The sequence below is a fragment of the Physeter macrocephalus genome, chromosome 8 (genome assembly GCF_002837175.3).
Source record: "Physeter macrocephalus isolate SW-GA chromosome 8, ASM283717v5, whole genome shotgun sequence".
NCBI classification, from domain to species: domain Eukaryota; kingdom Metazoa; phylum Chordata; class Mammalia; order Artiodactyla; family Physeteridae; genus Physeter; species Physeter macrocephalus.
This window is the reverse complement of record NC_041221.1, coordinates 101,666,578-101,687,181: the sequence shown is the minus strand read 5'-3', so window position 1 is coordinate 101,687,181 and position 20,604 is coordinate 101,666,578. Positions and strand designations below refer to the sequence as shown.

The 20,604-nt window shown below is 32.5% G+C and overlaps 1 protein-coding gene across 3 annotated transcripts in view; it reads right to left on the bottom strand.

Annotated features, from left to right (window-relative positions):
• The window catches only part of PPIP5K2 (diphosphoinositol pentakisphosphate kinase 2), an 80,187-nt gene that overhangs the window by 55,584 nt on the left and 3,999 nt on the right, over nt 1-20,604 (bottom strand). For 2 of the 3 annotated variants that reach the window (XM_055086699.1, XM_055086700.1), the window contains exons 1-9: nt 16,618-16,755; nt 13,609-13,804; nt 10,809-10,899; nt 9,467-9,552; nt 8,236-8,390; nt 6,907-7,008; nt 5,557-5,718; nt 4,017-4,138; nt 2,653-2,754 (exon numbers count right to left, since the gene is read on the bottom strand). In XM_055086699.1, coding sequence (XP_054942674.1) covers nt 2,653-2,754; nt 4,017-4,138; nt 5,557-5,718; nt 6,907-7,008; nt 8,236-8,390; nt 9,467-9,552; nt 10,809-10,899; nt 13,609-13,804; nt 16,618-16,731 — 1,130 coding nt within the window. In that variant the 5' untranslated portion in view covers nt 16,732-16,755. Of the gene's footprint in view, nt 1-2,652; nt 2,755-4,016; nt 4,139-5,556; nt 5,719-6,906; nt 7,009-8,235; nt 8,391-9,466; nt 9,553-10,808; nt 10,900-13,608; nt 13,805-16,617; nt 17,004-20,604 lie in introns of those variants that run through there. The other variant, XM_028493113.2, reaches the window with a different exon arrangement.

The following is a 20,604-nucleotide window of genomic DNA, read 5'->3' as shown; positions in this document are numbered from 1 at the left end:
AATTAAAGATGATACCAACAGATGGAGAGATATACCATGTTCTTGGATTGGAAGAATCAACATTGTGAAAATGACTATACTACCCAAAGCAAACTACAGATTCAATGCAATCCCTGTCAAATTACCAATGGCATTTTTCACAGAACTAGAACAAAAAATTTCACAATTTGTATGGAAACACAAAAGACCCCAAACAGCCAAAGCAATCTTGAGAAAGAAAAATGGAGCTGGAGGAATCAGGCTCCCTGACGTCAGACTATATTACAAAGCTACAGTGATCAACACAGTATGGTACTTGCACAAAAACAGAAATATAGATCAATGGAACAGGACAGAAAGCCCAGAGATAAACCCACGCACATATGGTCACCTTACTTTCGATAAAGGAGGCAAGAATATACAACGGAGAAAAGACAACCTCTTCAATAAGTGGTGCTGGGAAAACTGGACAGCTACATTTAGAAGAATGAAATTAGAACACTCCCTAACACCATACACAAAAATAAACTCAAAATGGATTAACGACCTAAATGTAAGGCCCGACACTATAAAACTCTTACAGGAAAACATAGGCAGAACACTCTATGAGATAAATCACAGCAAGATCCTTATTGACCCACCTTCTACAGAAATGGAAATAAAAACAAAAAGAAACAAATGGGACCTAATGCTAGAGAAATGCAAATCAAAACTACAATGAGGTATCACCTCACACTGGTCAGAATGGCCATCATCAAAAAAATCTACAAACAATAAATGCTGCAGACAGTGTGGAGAAAAGGGAACCCTCTTGCACTGTTGGTTGGAATGTAAATTGATACAGCCACTATGGAGAACAGTATGGACGTTCCTTAAAAAACAAAAAACAGAACTACCATATGACCCAGGAATCCCACTACTAGGCACATACCCTGAGAAAACCATAATAAAAAACGGTCATGTACCACAATGTTCATTGCAGCTCTATTTACAATAGCCAGGACATGGAAGCAACCTATGTGTCCATCGACAGATGAAAGGATAAAGAAGATGTGGCACATATATACAATGGAATATTACTCAGGCATAAAAGGAAACGAAATTGAGTTATTTGTAGTGAGGTGGATGGACCTAGAGTCTGTCATACAGAGTGAAGTAAGTCAGAAACAGAAAAACAAATACCATATGCTAACACATATACACGGAATCTAAGAAAAAAAAATGGTTATGAAGAACCTAGGGGCAGGACGGGAATAAAAACGCAGACCTACTAGAGAACGGACTTGAGGACACGGCGATGGGGAAGGGTAAGCTGGGACAAACTGAGAGAGTGGCATGGACATATATACACTACCAAATATAAAATCGATAGCTAGTGGGAAGCAGCCACATAGCACAGGGAGATCAACTAGGTGCTTTGTGACCATCTAGAGGGGTGGGATAGGGAGGGTGGGAGGGAGGGAGATGCAAGAGGGAAGAGATATGGGGATATATGTATATGTATAGCTGATTCACTCTGTTATAAAGCAGAAACTAACACACCATTGTAAAGCAATTACACTCCAATAAAGATGTTAAAATAAATAAATAAATAAATAAATAAATAAATATTTTTTAAAAAAGTAAATGGACTGTAATCCCCTAACTTCCTTAATTATCTGCCCTGTAGCATAGATCACTATAGACTGAGATTTCATTAAATCTAACAAAATAAAGCTGCTATATTTATTTTGCCCACGTAAGAAGAAAACTATTTCAAACTCAAGTTACTGGAAGATAAAACTGTCTTAGCAAGAATGGTAGGGTACAATTTAACATTTGCCAAACTGTGAGACATAGAACACAACTCTATAGAATAAGTTACCCAAAAACATGTTTTGTGTTAAATAAGTTTGGAAATATTGGTTTAAAAACAAAATTAAGTATTTTTGTCCTCCTCTCCACCCCAATCAGGACTCCTAAGAATATTTAATATGCTAACATAAAGCTCCCTGGTGGCCCAGTGGTTGAGAGTCTGCCTGCCGATGCAGGGGACAGGGTTCGTGCCCTGGTCCGGGAGGGTCCCGCGTGCCGCGGAGCGGCTGGGCCCGTGAGCCGTGGCCACTGGGCCTGCGCGTCTGGAGCCTGTGCTCCGCAGTGGGAGAGGCCACAGCGGTGGGAGACCCATGTACCGCAAAAAAAAAAAAAAAAAAGCTCTAAACTGTGAATATGAAGCATTTGGTCAACTCACCTGAGTGACAGGTGAATTTCAAGCAGTAACTTTCACTAGAATTTATGAAACACTTTGGCAATGTTGGTCTAATTAATTTACTTCAAAATATAACTGTATATTTTTCCTTTACATGCTGAGAGCACCAAAGTTGTATGACCACTGACCATGAACCTTTAGGGAACACATCTGCTGGCACCTCCTTTATTCTTATGGCTTAATTCAATAGTTCTATAATTATCTAAGCATTTTTCAGGATTTTATTTGTAACAACAGAAAAGATCTTTAGTCTAAATAGCCCCATGTAAAAGCATATAATCTATTTCTCCATCTGCAAAGTCAATCATATGAAAACATACACAGTAGAGTGTCTAATAATTATTCAGAAATGTAATCTTCACTGTAATAGCACTAACCAATGGGGAAAACCCAAGGAGTTTCTAAATGAAAATATTTAAACTTACATAGTTCCAGATGTAGTTGGTACAATCGGGATATCTTCAGCTTCTAAGGGTATCGACCAGGGGATATGAAACTGTGGAGCAAGCTCTCGCATTACAATATTCCTTCAAGACAAAAAGAAAAGAAAAATTAAACTAGTTCATTTTAAGACAAACCTGGGTATTTAATGACAAATAACTAAGTATTATAGGAGTTAAAGTCAAACTATCTAGTGATTATGTGAATACAGCACATAAAAAGTAACCTAAAAAATCAATCCTGATCAAGAAAAATTAGATCAGCAGTGCTAAACTGTTGTATAGAACACACTAACAGGATGTCATGAATTTGGCTTTACTTATTTACTCTCATTTTTAATATATAAATTACACAGGATTCAAGTAAATCACTGTAACTGCATATCTACTTACAAAGATTCTGAAATCCAAGATTATCTCTTCTGTGTGTCCATTGATCATTTCTTTCAGTTTTTATTTATCACCTGCAAAGCTATTTTAAACACTATTGCTCATGTTTAACAAATTTCTTATTACTCTTTGCTAATAAGGTTAATAATGAAAACATGTTTAAGTAATTATAAGACATTTTTTGTTTTGTTTAAATTTAGCATTTATTCATGCTAAAATTTAGTAAGCTCCCCCAAATTTCACTTTAAGGGCAAGTTCACAAACCTTTGAAATATACTATAACAGCTGACCCCAATTATTAAAATACATTTTAAAGTGTAAGTTTTTTACAGCTTTGTCAAATATACTTTGAAATGGTTTAAAAATAGTTCTTGTTTTTCAAGTCGTCTAAATCAGGATATAAGAAAATAAGTCAAAGAATATAAAAATGGCATTTCTATATGCAATAATTTCTTTTATATTCACTTCATAATCTCATGAGATTATTTTAAAGTAACATATGCATGTAGAAAGCAGAATCATTCAAAAGAATTCTAAATTCCAAATATTTCTATTTTATTCTGGTTACTTATTCTGGTTAATTTTGTACCATTAAGTACTATAATTACATTTCAAAAACTTGAGAAACAAAATAATCAAATAAATTAGCCATTTTGATGAATAACCACTGTAATAATCACTAAAAATCACTGTTACAGCATTTCTACATCTATGAAGTTAAATACCTTTAAGCCTTTAGCTATACTTGTCATATATTGATTTGTCTTTCATAACCCAAAGTGTAATTCAGGATTTGGCATGGTCTTTGGGGATGTCATTTTATGAACACTGATTTTTACTCTGCAGTGTTTACAAAACCCTGATCACTTGATGTTTACCATTATTTGGTTTCTGAATAACTAGTATGCATTAGCTGTAACAAAAGTAAAGAGGAAGAAATATAAAGAAGAAAATCTTACCCAAGTATTTTTGCACAATCATCATAATACTTCATGGAATTTTTCACAAAACTGAAGCCATTGACATCACAGACATAGGACTGTCCATTGGCCCGTAACAAATCAAAGCCACAAACTGTTTGCTATTTAAAATAAATTATAAACTTTAAAGTTCCATTTGAGTTATGACTTACAGTTTTCCAGTCTTATTAGAACACATCAAATTTTATAACTGCCTAAAAGTATATTACTGCTTATCAGTTTACTTCATAGCAAGTAAAAACAAAGAAACTACTTATCTGTAACTTGAATACTCTGAAAATATACATGTCATATGATTATTTAAGTCCTTCCTATGAAGGAGATGTAGAACAATAATGCTTATGGGACTAGAGAGGCCAAGAAATCAAGAAGTTCTTCAATTAACATTTTATTAAAAAACAAAAGTAAAAATTTTTAAAGGCTTCGATAAATTCTGTGCTAGTAGAAATTATATCATTTTAATCCAAAAAAAAAAAAAAAACTAAACAGGAGAAAGTTTTGAAGACATATTCCAGAGGAAATGTCCCATTATCCCTATGAATCTTTTAAACGCTGATAACCACATACTTGTGAGCACCTGAAATAAATTTACTTTATTTGGGAGAACACAGTTGAAAGGTATGAACTTCCTGCTCGGGCTCCAGGAATTTTCTGATCTTCTACATTTTATATTCATATATCACATATTAGCATAATGTGATTTTAAGTCAAGGCTTTTGGAATCCTGGTATTACAAATTTAAAACAATTCATATAAAGCTATTAAAACATATTTAGGCTAAGATTCCTTCCATGAGAGACTTCAAATTATTAAAACACAAAGAACTTATTTATTATTTAATAGCCAGTAATATATACTAGTCTTTAAGTTACAAATCCAAAGCAAGGCTTCAACAAGGTAAAGTTTATCCTTTATTAGATAAAGTTGATGCAAGTTAGATGCAAGTTGAACTACTCTATTTAAATCTTTACTGTACAGTACAGGCAAAGCCTAATAATACAGATTGAGAGAACTAGTCAAATGTCATAAGTAAAAAGTTTTCTTTAAGAAGTGTATTAGTATAGCTTTCATGAACATATTTTACTATATATAATAGGCTAAAGGATCAATTGCAAAGGCTAGAAGACTGATGACATTTTTTATTTTAAAAAATCATTTATCAACACTGAATAGATAATTGTAACCAGTTTTGGTTATAGGGGTATGTTAAATAATACTCCTGTAATTCTATTGTTTCAGTTAAGTTTTCCTCTGTAATTGTAGTTTCTGAATAAATTGACAAGGTTTCCTTCTATATAATACAGAAAGAATAAAGAGAAACAAAGGTCTTCATTTATTATATATTTTTAATATTAATGGCACTACAAGAATCCCTTGAAAAGTACATAAACCATTCAGATATACCACTTTATTTTCTCTGCTTATCTCTCTTGTTATAAGCCCAAATAACATCTCATTTAATCAAAAAAAAAAAATTAGAATTTTTACAAGGGTCTATATGGCCTGCATAACATCTTACCTTAAATGCAAGGCATACTTTCCAAGCAATTAATTTCTCTCGTGCATTGAGAATAACAGGGTATCTTACTTCTTTTCCTTCACTATCTCGTTCCACCTTGCCATCAAGTGCAGGAGATTTTCGAGCTTCAGCATGGGCATAATCTGGACCTACTGTATAAACCTTTCAGAAATATTAAAATACATATTTTACTTAAAAAAATATATATATAAATAAAAACAGCAGACAACAAATTCAAATAAAAAATAATAAATAAAAAACACCTCAGTGTCCAGACTGTTTTTTCACACATCTTTCTATTTTACATGTGAAAATTTTCAATACACTGGAAGAGGTTATAAATAATAACCTTTTCAATACACTGGAAGAGGTTATAAATAATAAATAAATAATAATTAATAAATAATTAATCATACAGCAAAAATTGGTAAAGTGAGGTTCTGTTCTCTATCAAAAATAATTATACTGAACATTATGAGGGAATACTAGAATGCATATGATGTGATCCTTCTCAAATTGTTTTAGTTTAACCAAGTAGAGGTACAAATAAATTTTAAAAATTACAGAAGGAAGTAACTGCCAAAATAAAGATTTAAAAGGGGGTGGGGGATGAGGGACAGCATGAATTCAAAAGCAGACAAGAGAGGGAAATGCATTCTAAGCAAAGGTAATAAACACAGACAAAGGGCAGAGAAACAAAACAGCATGATGTATTCAGGTAACAGTACGTTATTTGGTATGGTTTATAATGTAAGAAATAAGGTTTGTAGGACAGAGGGCAGACTGTGAAGTATCTATGCCAGCCTTATAAATCTGATTATTACCCTGTGGTCAATGAGGATCCACAAGAGAATTTTTAAAAAGAAGTTCATGATCAGGTTTACACCTAAGGAAGAACTCTCTAGACACAGACTGGCTGAAGGTAAAGCAGTTAAGACCTTATTTGTCACCAACAGAAATCATACCTATTTTTTTTTTAATCACATTATAGTTGTCAAAGTTCTCAAAATATCATTTACACTGATCAATGCCTGGAAACATCGGGGTGGCTATTAGACCCTTACCCACTATATTTTGGGTTGGTTTTTAAATATTCAATAAAATTTGTCTCCTTGGTAATCATCCTGTGTGGTTTATTTTAAGCATTTAAGAACATTATCCTATATAAAGAGTCCATAGGCTTCAGACTGCCAATGGCATTCATAATACAAAACAGATTAAGAATCCCTAGTTAAAAAGAAAGAGATTCAGAACAGAGGTTAGCTATAGCTAACTAAAGGGTAATCTCTTTTTCTGAGATCACTGGTAAACTCAAAATACAGAATAAAAATATACTTCAATCAATCCTACCTTAACATCAGTACCATCTGTGGGCATAAATTCTTCATATATATATGAGCCTGTTTTTCGTACATTGCTTTCTGGGGAATAAACACTACTTCTACTGCCAATCTGAAAATAAAAGAAGTCTATCAATGTAAAAACTAAATTATTCTCCTCATTTTTATAAAATAACCCTTTTTATCATCTATTTCCATCACTGATATTTCCAAACATTTTTTTAATCTACAAATATTTAACAACACATTACATAGTTGACACTATATTATTTTCTGCTGTAATTATAACTTGAATAATATAAAAATACAATGAACACTAAGAACAGTGTTTCTAAGATTCAACCATATTGCTGCATGTAACTACTTTCTTAATACTATAGAATTTTCCTCTATATAAATAGCCCATAATTCATTCATTTGCCTATCAATATATTTAGGTTGTTTTTTAAGCTTTAGCTAGTAGAGCAACGTTGCTTCAAACTTTCTTTTAAATATACCCGTGGCACGTGCGTACAGGAGTGTTTCTAAGGCATATACTAGAAGTGGAATTGCTAGGTGATAGAATATGCTCACATTCAACTTAAAAAATAATGCCAAAATCTTTTAAAAACTGTTTTAATAATTTCCAGTCTCTCCAGCAATGTATAAGAGTTTCTACTGATCTACAATTATCTATATTTGGTATTGTCAGACTTCCTAATATTTGCCACTCTAATGAATATAAAACAAGCACCTCATTGTGTCCTTACTTTGCATTTCCATGATTGTTTATGAGTGAACGTGCACTTTTAATCCTGATATATTGCTAAGTTATATTGCTAAGAAGAAATGTTGCTAACAACGTTTGGGCTTGTACTTGTTTTCCAACTACCTCAATCTTTTTGATCTTGTTAATTCAAAAAGTAATTCAATGTCATTATCTTTTAGACTTGAGTTACATTTCTTTTATTATGGGTGTAAAATTTTGAGCATACTTTCATGTATTTAAGAGTTCATTGGCATTACTTTTTCTATGAACTATCCATTTGGGAGGCCATTTTTCTTAAAAAAATGCTGATCTTTACTGAATTTCTCACATGACAGATACATAAATGGAAGGTAGAAAGAAGATCAAATAACTTTCTTGGTATTCTGTAGGTAAGCTTTTGCATAAACAACATTAAATAACTAAAATGATGCCTTGCTTTTCTAACAAAGTATTGATATGATATCAGTTTTATTAATTTATCTCTAAATGATACATTGTTAATCTCAGTTTTACTAAATACTTGATTACTTTTAGTAAAATTTATACAACAATGTATTTAGAATAGTATTCACTAGGGTAACAAAGGTTTACCTTTCGAAAAAGTCTTTGACTTCCACCACCAGCAGATGTTGGATAATAAATGTAAACATTGTGGTCTTCTGCACTGACTGGCTTTTCTACAAATGGCTTTTGGAAAACTTCCCCATTTACTTCTACATGATCTTCCCCTTCAATCAGATTACATTCTATAAATCAAACACAATAGCAAGAAAAATTATATATTGTATATTAGCTAGAATAATATTATTATTGAGGACTTTTTTTTTTTACTATAATAGAGATTACAAAGAAAAGTAACCTTGGATAATGTACTGATTTGATTTTAATTAAAAATATTTATGCAAACGTATGATCTATGACATTATGAACTATATTCTTCAAAAATCTAATGGACCTGCCATTTTACCCTGTCACCCCATAGAATTCAAAGTTAGATATGAAATGATACACAAGAAAGATGGAGAAGTAACTCCATAATGCTATCATCTTCTGAAAACTGTATGGAATCATTACACCACAGATACCATAAAACATGAAATTATTTAAGTTAGAAAATTAACCAATATACAGAGTAAGCAAGCAATCCAATCAGCAAGCTGTACCTCTAGACAAATGAGAAAAGTTCCCTGTTACAGATGGTACTGTATCTGGTTTTTAATAAAAGTTGCTCTAATAAAGCAACAAAGTACAACAAAGTACAAATACAAAGTACAATAAAGTCATCAAAATTCCCCAAAATAGTTATCAGAATATTAAATATTAAAACATATAAACATTTATCTTGCCTTTTTAGACTAAGTGTAACTTACATGCTATGTTTTAGAATACCAGGAAAATGAAGCAAAGGGTACTTTAAAATATTAATAAATAGTAGTATTTCAAAATCCCTACTCATCAGAAGTTTAGTTGTGGCATACTAACATGAAGTTTCTAATACTTAATTCAATAGTCATAGATGAATCACTCATTTACCCCAATCAATACAAATTTATTAAGCATGTAATTTAAAAATTCTTCTTTATGATTCTGATATGTCAAATGTTGACCAAAGAAATGTAGGGTATATAACTCCTGATTATTAGTTAGCCTTGTAGTTCATAGTGTCACATTTTAATTGAAATTTAACTGCCTATTTGGATCATTTTTTAAAAATTGAATAGAATACCATAATTTAAATTCTTTCCATTTAATTATAGAAGAGAGTGGCTCAAAAGTATGTTAAGTGACAAAAGATAGCTTGTTTAAAATCTCTTACTCTTACCTTTGGGATTATTTGGGTCACGATTCAAAATTGCATAACGAGGAAGTAAAATACCTTCAGCTTGAAGAATACTATATACTTCTCTCCTGAAGAAAAAAGAAAATATCCTTATTGTTTTATTGCTCTGTTTCACAATGAGTATATTACTGTACTGTTCATAAAGTACATTATTACTGTTCTATCACTAAAAAAGGCATGCATATAAAGTCTTTTTTTAAGTAAACAAATATGTCATTTAAAATATTAAAAAACTGTATTCTAAGTAAATATTCAGCAATATTAGAACAAAAGTGTATGCACAATACTTTTTGTGACATATTAAAATACTAATTTTTAAAATTGGGAATGTAAATGTATAAAAAGAAATGGTTAAAGTTACTATATCACAATGACAGAATATTATCTAAGTATTAAAAACCTTATACAGTACTCAAAGAATATTTAACAATGTGGGAAAAAGTTTATAGTCTTTTAATAGAAATGTGATCCTAATTTTGTAAAATGTAAGTGCATATATGTATTGCTTTCTATACTAAAAAAACATGGTAAACGTAGTGGCAGTGTTAAATGCCTTTCTTCATGATTTTATTTTCTAAATTTCTTAAAATGAATATGCATTTATATATATACATATATATTTATAATATATAAACATGTAAACCTAGGAAAAATGTTATAAAAATTGAGATATTAATAACATTACTATCTGGAAAAGGAAAAAAAACAAAAATAGAAAAACAAAAAACTATAGGGCCTTACACGTCATACAGCATTTTCATATGTATAACCTCATCTTGTAATGCTAAGACAGAATAAAATAGAATACTCGTGAAATTATAAGGGTAGCCAGTAGAGTGAAACACCAATTAAATGAAATATATAAATGCATTTGTATTTTACAATTTCTTTTAAATATCTATGCTTTTGACCTGTTAAATGAATTGCTAAGATATACAGTAAAATATTTCTCAAAATGGTTCCACTTTACCATTGAAAACCTAGTTATAATGGGTAAAGCCGTAGCTTCATCATCAGTCACAGGATAGAAAAACTGTTCATAATTTTCAGTGGTTTAGTAGGGTCTGGAAATTAAACAGACCTGGTTTAAGTCCTTGTCCCACTACCTGAGAAACTACTTGTGACTTTTGGCAAACTAAATGATCTGCCTGATTCTCAAGTTTCGTCATGTGTAAAACTGGGTATAAATACCTATTTCTAAGTATTGTTTCAAGGATACCACAAATTTATATATGTATAAAAACACCTGATACCATGTCAGCTTAAGTAGAAACTAAATAAATGTTAATTTTCCTTCCTTAATTTAGCCAACTTAACCACTCACCTATCTTGTATGAGATACTGCATATTCAAGTCATTGATTACAAATGGATTCCTGAGTTTTGCATAGGCAACTGCTTTGTCCAGTGGAAATCCTAAGAACACATATTATTAACATATTCTGTAGAATCTCAAGATAAGTTGACATCTATAACTTAATCAACTTAAATTTATGCCACTTCCTATAAAAGACTAATTTCATTATGCATGTAACTGCTTTCTTTATAAGACAGAATAATAAATACACAAAACTTGATTTATCTTGTACTAGTAAATAAATCTTATTTTTTTTTAGTGAATTTGATAGATAAGGCACAGCAAGCCAGTGGTTACGTAACCCAATTTAGAGCACTGACATGTTAGTTGATGCCTGATTATTCAGTCACCTGACAGAAGGTAAGACTACCTCATACACAAATAGAAACCTATATATAAATAAGTGTATCACAATCACCTGGTGATTTTTTTAAATTTATATAACTCCTCGTCTTCTCACTAACGATATTTTGATGCGTATACATATAAATTAGCTGATAAAGAACTTAAGCATCTTCAAAAACAGCAAAAGAAAAATTAATTTACATTCAACAGATATGCTCAAAATATATAATATATGAGCAGAATCATGTTTGCTGTTAACTAGGTCAATGTTAACACAGCAGAAATTAAGTCCTTAAAATTTCTAGACTTTGGTAAAGTTACTAATTACAATGAAAACAAATCAAATGGCAGATATAGTAAGAGATCTAAAAAAAAATCTAAATAATTTTAATAATTATAATTCAGTCTCTGTATTAACACTAAGACTCTAATTTTATCCATCAATGTATAGTATATGATTAAGAATGGCAGTGTATTGGGCTTCCCCGGTGGCACAGCGGTTGAGAGTCCGCCTGCCGATGCAGGGGATACGGGTTCGTGCCCCGGTCCGGGAAGATCCCACATGCCACGGAGCGGCTAGGCCCGTGAGCCATGGCCGCTGAGCCTGCGCTCCGCAACGGGAGAGGCCACAACAGTGAGAGAGAGGCCCGCGTACCGCAAAAAAAAAAAAAAAAATGGCAGTATACCATAGATGTTAAGAGCATAAACCAAGGTTCAAATCCTAACTCCATCTTTCATTAGCTATGCGAACGTGGGCAAATTTATTTAATATCTCCAAGTCTCTGATTCCCAGCTGTGAAGGGGTATTTTAACTAAAAGGGTTTTGGGGAAATTAAATATAATAGTGTATATAAAACACTTATTACAATACCTGGCATAATAAGTGCTCAATAAATGTTTATTATTATTCCCTAAATAACAATATTTTAATAAATATCTAAGCAAAAGGGTAACAATCATCAGGCATACATAGCTTTAGCATTTAACTATAGTATGCTACAGTGTATCTGTGAAGACACTGTATTTTGTAGCATTACCAGAATAGTTAGTAGAGGAAGGAAGTGTTAAAGCCTACTTTAGTTAAAAAACAAAAACAAAACAAAAAGCTATGGTCAGTTAAAAAAAAAGATTTATTCCTAAATTCCTAGCTTTTAACATTTAATTAGAAGTACTCTATACCAAGAATCAATGGGCCACAAATCACAAACCCATCTAGTTTTATAGACTCTAAGAATTCATCACTTACTGTAAAGATGTCTCAATGTCTATGGTTTGAAGCCTTCTAACAGAACTCAGGAAATAAGAAATGCCTATATAGTCATTACCCTGCTTTTGTTGCTGTTAAAGAGGCAGCATGTGGGATATGACCTTAGGTAGTATCTAGTTTTTACAAGCAAATAACTAGCTTTAACTTAATAAATAGGAAGAACCATGTGATAGTAAGGGAAGAACACCTTACCATCAAGGAGAAGCAATTTTTAAGATTCTCTAAAATGAATGACTTCAGTCTGTAAAGAAGACCAGGGACTTGACTTCTCTATGAAATAATGAAAATCAATATAGTGTATGGGAGCACAAAAAGTCTTAACCTGCTCCATCCCCTTCTTGCTGAAGGGGATGCTTTTTAAACACCTAACTAAAGTGAGACTTTAACACACCTGGAGGCTACATTAGTTTGGTATCAAAAACGATTTAATATGAATACATTTATAACTGAGTGCATATCTTTTAAATTAGAGCTCTTAATGAAAATTCACTTAATTCAGATTCTTAGGTTAAAAATTTTTAGACATAGACTTAATAACTTCTGATTAGTGGACTTTACTATGAAGAAATACTTAAGCTTAATTGATATTTCAGTTTGATTTATAAAAGATAGCAAGGAAAAAATAAAATTCAAATATTAAGTTCTTAAGAAATAAAGCATGAATATGTATTGAGGAATGATAGATCATCTTCTATATGGCAAAACATATGGGCTTATAATATTTAAAAAATCAAGAATTTGTCCTAAGAAACTCAGAGTTATAAACAAAGACATACATTCAAAAAGTTCATCACAACCTTATTTTTAATAGTAAAAATTGGAAACCATCTAACTGTTAGGATATTAAGTATGATATAGTACATCCACAGGATGATATCCTATGACACCATTAAAAATCAGGTTTTTGACAAATGATATAGAAGGGGAAAACCTCTTGATGTAATTAGGTTAAAAATTAAATATAAAATTACATATACACTATAACACTAAATGTGTTTTTAAAAAATACACACAGAAAAAAAGATTGGAAAGAAATATGTCAAAATGTTAATATCACTTATCTGTGAGACTAGGTGAGTTTAATTTTATTTTTCTATTTTATCTATTAGTTTTATAGTTAGAAAGGATAAAGAGGTTTCCCTCCCTGTTTTACTACCTTTAGAATGAAAAGAAATAAGACAATCACACAAAGGCCAGTTTTCCACTGGTTCATTCAAAATAACATCTTCTTCAAATACTACTACTGTGATATATTTAAATAAGGAGATCCGTTCAAGAATTTCCTTCATTGGTTTGGATTTAGATTTCTTTGCCATGGAACATATTCCAACCACAATCTGCCTTTCCGGTGGCTAAAACAGAAAGAAAACAAAAAATCAGGTTGACTTGATAACAACTCCAAAGTACAGCTATCTTAAATCTCTGTCAGAAGTACATAAAGCATGTGATGAATCAATAAAAGTGACACATTACCCAAACAGGCATTTTTCAAGATTATATTGTTATAATAAATACTTAATAATAATAGTTTTCTACAAAGATCTGGAAAAATTTTTTTAAAGTTTCAGAACACTGTTACTATTTTCATTCAGATTTCAAACTTAAATACTTCCTTAACTGTCTCTAGCGTTTATTTGCTAAATAACAATTTAGCAAATTGTTAAATTGCTAAAGGAGCAAATAAGGCCTAAAGGGCCAATAGGAGTGAGATAAAGAATTCTCTTGCCTAAAATAAGATATTTTCACTACAAAGCTATGCAGTGTTAAACTATTTTTGTAGATTGAGCTTAAATATGAGTTGGTCACCAATGACAACTTAGAAGGAAATTTTGGAGAAAGCCACACTGCTAAACAGAGGTGTCTATGCTCTTTGACACCCCAATCTTCTTACTCAACATTCCTAGTTTACGGTGTTGCTCATCTCTGGCACCCTTGCTACAGCTCAAAGGCCATGATTCAGCCTGATATTTAAAACGCAGAATATAGAAACAACTTTTGAGTAGCTCATGGGTTTATAAAATTACTCAAGATTCATTCTGAGGTCTTTGCTTTCAGGTACTTTGAGAGTTTTATCAAATATAAAGCTGTGTCCAGTTTTCCACTTCAGCTCTTCTCTCGTCTATATTTATTTCATACGACATTATAATCTGGGCCCAAAAATGTTTTACTAGACTTTCTCTTATTATAAATCTAAAAATAAAACAGGGCAACATCTGAATTCTTCTTCTTTATGCTTAGCATTATTCCTCTCACTCATATGAAATTTAGAGTTCAAATTGGTATTGGATTTGATGTTACCATCAAAGATTGTAAATCCTAACCTCCCTGGGATCTGCTGCCTTTCACCCTCTGATCATCTACTTTTATGTTCCCTTATTCAATTCTTTCCTGATCAAAAGCCTCGACATAGCTCATTATGATGTTCCTTAAGTAGATTTCCCTAGACAACAAGAGTACTCAACCTAACGTCTTTGATACCTTAACAGAACGATCTGGAACAAATCATTTTATCAATCTACAGGTCAAATGAACCAAACCAAGGTCCTCAAAATGTGAATTCAATTTAATTAGTACCAATATTCCAAGAACTATGCTAAGCACTGAAGAGTTACATATACAGAAACTACCTATCAAGCACTTTGAATCTAACAGGAAACACAGTAATCATATAGTACATAGTGATACACAGAATAGAAGTATATAGTCAAGGTATAGAAATGGTATTAAGGAAAAAATGTTCAAGTTTCTCATGGGGAAAAGAGTAAGGAGAGGGGGAAGACTGAACAACATGAAATCTGAGGTTTTGAAGAATGAAAAATGATTCACAAATTATCCAAAAAGGAGGGGCATTTCACAGAGATAAAGAAGTACATACAACAGCAAAGAGGCATGGTACAAGATGGAATATGTGGGAAATAAAAATCTGATACTGCTAAAACATAAAAGGTAAAAGAGAAGAGAGACAAGTACAGTTCTAGACATAGGAGAGAGATAAAAATCCTTATATGGAAGAAGACTGGACTTGATTTATCAGTGGTGTTCTCATGTGCTCAGAAGAACTCTAAAGAAAAGGGGTAAGCGTAGCAGAGGCAGAATCAAAAGTACTTTCTAGTCTAAGTCAGTTAGAGAAGCTCTGCTTTTATGTTTTAGTTACTGGACTTCTACATAAGACTTTAGATGAAAAAAAGTTTTGGCTGGTATGAGAAGTTTGAAAACCATTTTTTTCTAGGGGTGAGGTCGGGGGGTGGGATAGATTTTAAATGGGTGACAGTCTGATTTTGCATTTCAGATGTATAACTGCACTGTGAAAGGTGTTGTTAAATAACAGTGAAAAAGAATTTGAAGAGTCATCTAATAGCTATTTTTGGTTCATTTTTATTACTTACATCAAGTATAACAGGTTTTTGTTTTAAAACAAAATTCTCTTTTCAATTGGAAATACAAGAAACACATATTTTAAGTTTGTATTTTAAATAGGTTCTCTAAGTAAAGCAATCTCTAATTGTAAAGGGACAAAAACGATGAGTAATAAAAATGTTGAGCTTACATAACCATAGCAAAATAAACATAATAAATGTGTGTTACTCCTAAAGATCCAGTATGGTTTACACACACACACACACACACACACACACACCCGTAGATAACTTGAGGTAGTTTCTCCTAGCCACACAGTTTAGACTTCTGAATAGTTAATAAAAGGGATATCTTCAGGTCAACCACTACTTGTGTTGACAACATGACAAACTTAATGAAGTTGGTTAAGCAGTTCTTCTTTAATACCTTTAAAATTCTTTATCTTGATGCATTTGTTGTAGCACTTCTACCTACAAGGAACCCTTTTGATTTATGGCCCTGATTACTCTTTCTCCTTGTCACTTTTTCTACCCAACCCTGTGTTATACTAGGCATAGCACTGAAAGACACTAAATTAGTCATTATTAAACAACTTAGAAATCTGACCTCTAATTGTCTTTCTTGAAGCACTATAGATTCAGTAATGTCACTAATGAAACACAGTATGCTTTTCTAGTTTAAAAATTTCCAACTAATTTCTATGTGAAAAAAAATGTCTTAATAATTTAAGACAATGGTATCAATTCCCCTTCACAGTGATCAGTAAAAAGCCTAGACTGTATTGGTCTTCACTAAACAAACAACTTACAGATTCATCCTCCTCATCATCATCTTCATCTGCATGGTGGAAGAAGTGTCGATAATTTCCAGGGTTTATTTCTGTATCCTCAGGTCCAACAAAGAATCTGGGGGCTTCACTCATTTTTATTTCATTTGATATAAATATAACTTAAATGTGATATACTAAAACTGTTTCTAAATAAACAGCATCTGAAAAAAGCATTCTCTCTGTAAGAGTTGACACATGGGTCTGTTGCAGCTTGTTTCTGCTTATACAATCACTTGAAATTGTGATGACAGTTAGTTGGCAAATGTTCATTTGTTCTCAGATATTATTGCTTCATTGTTGATGCAGTTTAAAAGACAAGACAGTGACACTATTGCTTCAGTGAGTTGATATGGCAATCTTTTTACCTAAAATGCAATTAAAAAATTAATTTTGGAGACTGTACTTCAAAATCACTCATGTAAAACTAACTTTAAATGACACTTGTAAAATCATTACCAATAACTTGATGTATATCTTCACATGAAAAGACATTTTTTCCATAAATTTAAGAAATTTAGACTCTCATCTTCAATAATATATATCTTGGCAATTTGACAAACTGATACAAAATAACAAAAAAGAGTACACTAGGGCTTCCCTGGTGGCGCAGTGGCTGAGAGTCCGCCTGCTGATGCAGGGGACACAGGTTAGTGCCCCGGTCCGGGAAGATCCCATATGCCGCGGAGCGGCTAGGCCCGTGAGCCATGGCAGAGGTCACAACAGTGAGAGGCCCGCGTACCGCAAAAAAAAAAAAAAAAAAAAAGAGTACACTAAAGTCCTCAAGTCTAAAAATATCTAACGAATTAGGAGAAAATTATTCAAATTATAACAAAATTACACTAAAAGCTAAATCCCTCTGCACATAGTTCAGTAATATCTAAATAGAATGGAAAAGGATAAAATATAATGTGGATTTAAAAATCATTAACAACTATACACCAATCTGAAATTACATTAAATCAATTTTTAAAAGGCTTCAATTTGTAAAAGTTCAATTTGCAAACAGGTTTTTTGGGGTACATAACCATTCTGCATTTTGGTCTCACATATAAATCAACAAAACAAGATTAGAATGAAAACAAGATTTCATTATAACAGCAGCTCAAAGTTTTGGAGTCAAAAACTCTTTTGCAATATTTTATAATAACCATAAACGGAGTATAACCTTAAAAAATTGTGAATCACTGTATTGTACACCTGTAACTTACATATTATATGTCAACTATACCTCAATTTTAAAAAAAAAGATAAATCCTAAAAAAAAAAAAAAAAAACCTGTGGCAAATCTACTAAAATCTATGGATCTTCTCAGAAAAAATGCACATGTACACTAAATTCTGCAAGCAATTTTATGTGATTGACAGACATCCAAACTTTTCCACAAAAACAGATGCCCATGAACATCAGTTTAAGAAGTATCATACAACAGTGATATAACCTCAGAATATTCCTTAGCAAAGCTGTTTACATGTACTTGGTTCCTTGGTCATATTAAAACTAATCACCTACCAAGATGAAACTACATATCAAATACTTTATTTGATTACTGGTAATACAAGAAATTTCTTGATTAAATATTCTTAAGAGCTGAATGATAAGCTAGCTAGAATTGCAAAGCATAATGCCAAAAGTCCTATCCCTAAAGATCTAATTCCAGTGTAATTGGTGGCTCCCTATGAAACATTAAAACTAGTTTACCTTGGGCTTCCCTGGTGGCGCAGTGGTTAAGAACCTGCCTGCCAATGCAAGGGACATGGGTTCGAGCCCTGGCCTGGGAAGATCCCACATGCCGCGGAGCAACTAAGCCCGTGCACTACAACTACTGAGCCTGAGCTCTAGAGCCCGCAAGCCACAACTACTGACCCCACGTGCCACAACTACTGAAGCCTGCGCGCCTAGAGCCCGTGCTCCACAACGAGAAGCCATGACAATGAGAAGCTCGCGCACCTCAACGTAGAGTAGCCCCCCTCACCACAACTAAAGAAAGCTTGTGCACAGCAACAATGACCCACCACAGTCAAAAATAAATAAATAAATAAATTTATATTAAAAAAAAAAACTAGTTTACCTATCCAAGCAACTACATTGTTATGAAATTTAAAACTTTGTGATTAAAGAATAAAAGCAGAAATAATTCATTTTATGCATCACTGCTTTTTATTCCTATTTCCCTTGCACTGTTTCATATATAAAAGATGTTTGCTGAAAAAAAAAGAAAGTTTCCAATTGTTGTAAAACTTGATGGTAGTGAATAAGCTGATCTCAGTTCTTCTGTTTTGTATCAAAAAGCAAACCTCTTTGGTTTCTTTTTAGTTTTTAACCCCTCCCATTCACCTAAAACCAGCCCTAATATTGAATATTTAGTAGCAGAAAGGGCATGTGTTTTAGAGTCAGATATACCTATTTAAATCTGTTATTACCTAACAAGAAACTTATGCTAGTTTCTCTAAATTTCTTTTCTTTTTTTCTTTTTTTTTTTTTTTTGCGGTACGCGGGCCTCTCACTGTTGTGGCCTCTCCCGTTGCGGAGCACAGGCTCCGGACGCGCAGGCTCAGCGGCCATGGCTCACGCGCCTAGCCGCTCCGCGGCATATGGGATCTTCCCGGACCGGGGCACTAACCCATGTCCTCTGCATCGGCAGGCGGATTCTCAACCACTGCGCCACCAGGGAAGCCCTCTAAATTTCTTCATCTATAATAAAGGGGTATCATAGTACCCTGTAACTTTGTGAAGAGTAAGTAAATGTTTGGCATATACTAAACACTCAATAAACCTTAATTTCTATAGACACTCTATAAACCAAGCTCCCTACTAACATAAAATCTAACAAAATGAATATTGCTCATTATTTGTTGACCTAAATCACAAATAACTTTTAACCTATTACAGAAGGCACAGTATTAGGTGCTGGCAATATAAAGTCAAATTAAACATGAACCTTTTTCTTAAGCAGCTTAAGGTCTAGAAAGCAGACAGCCAAGTAAATTAACATTTTCTGTTTTAGTGTGATAAGCACACCAACAAAACTGACAATAGAAATATGCAATAATGTCCACTTTTCATTTCAGAACGGCAACAGTGGGAGATGTATTTCAGTGAATATAAAGATATATGTTTACTTATATATATGCATGTAAGTATGTATATGTGTACACTTTATGGCATGATTTTAAAACTGTACTTTCTTCTAATTTAGGTGCTTTAATGAAAGTGATAATAATCCTGTTCTACAGGCAGAACTGAAAATTAATTTTCAAAAACTCTGTAATTTTAGAGTGTTCATCGCGAAAAGTCTAGAATGCATAAAAATGAAATTTTAAAAGTCAGTTAATAATACCATGACCCAGTGGCAGAACTACTGGTTGTAGTTCTTAGTTGTGAAATTATTGGGTTGTATTTCCTACTAGTCCCTTTACTATATATTTTCCCAAATTTGAGCTACTTTATATGTGTATTGTGTGAGTAGAAATCAGCTTTTGGAAAAAAATGTGTATCTTGCACATTTTTTTCCAAGAGTATAAATGAATGACTGATCTGTCCCCTTCTCTTCACTTAGTCAAATTCTGTTTCAGTCTTCAATGCTGCTTCAAATACATATATGTCTTCAAATACATATATGTATGTCCCCCATCTGATTATGGGTTTAGGTCTGAAACCATGTCTCATTCACTCATTTGGAGAGAGACAACAGACAAATCAACAAATAAATATATGTTAGGAAGACCTCCCTAATATGGTGACATTTGAGTAGAAATCTGAATTAATGAGGAAACCAGCCATGGGGTTATATGACAAGAGCATTCCAGACAAGAAACAAACTCTAAATACCCTAAAACATAAATATTTGGCATATTTCACATGATCAAGGAAAAGTAAGGAGAACATTGCACTGGAGCAGAGCAAGCAAGTAAAGGAAAAATGGTAGAAAATAAAGTCGGAGAAGTAGCTAAGATACATACAGAGGAC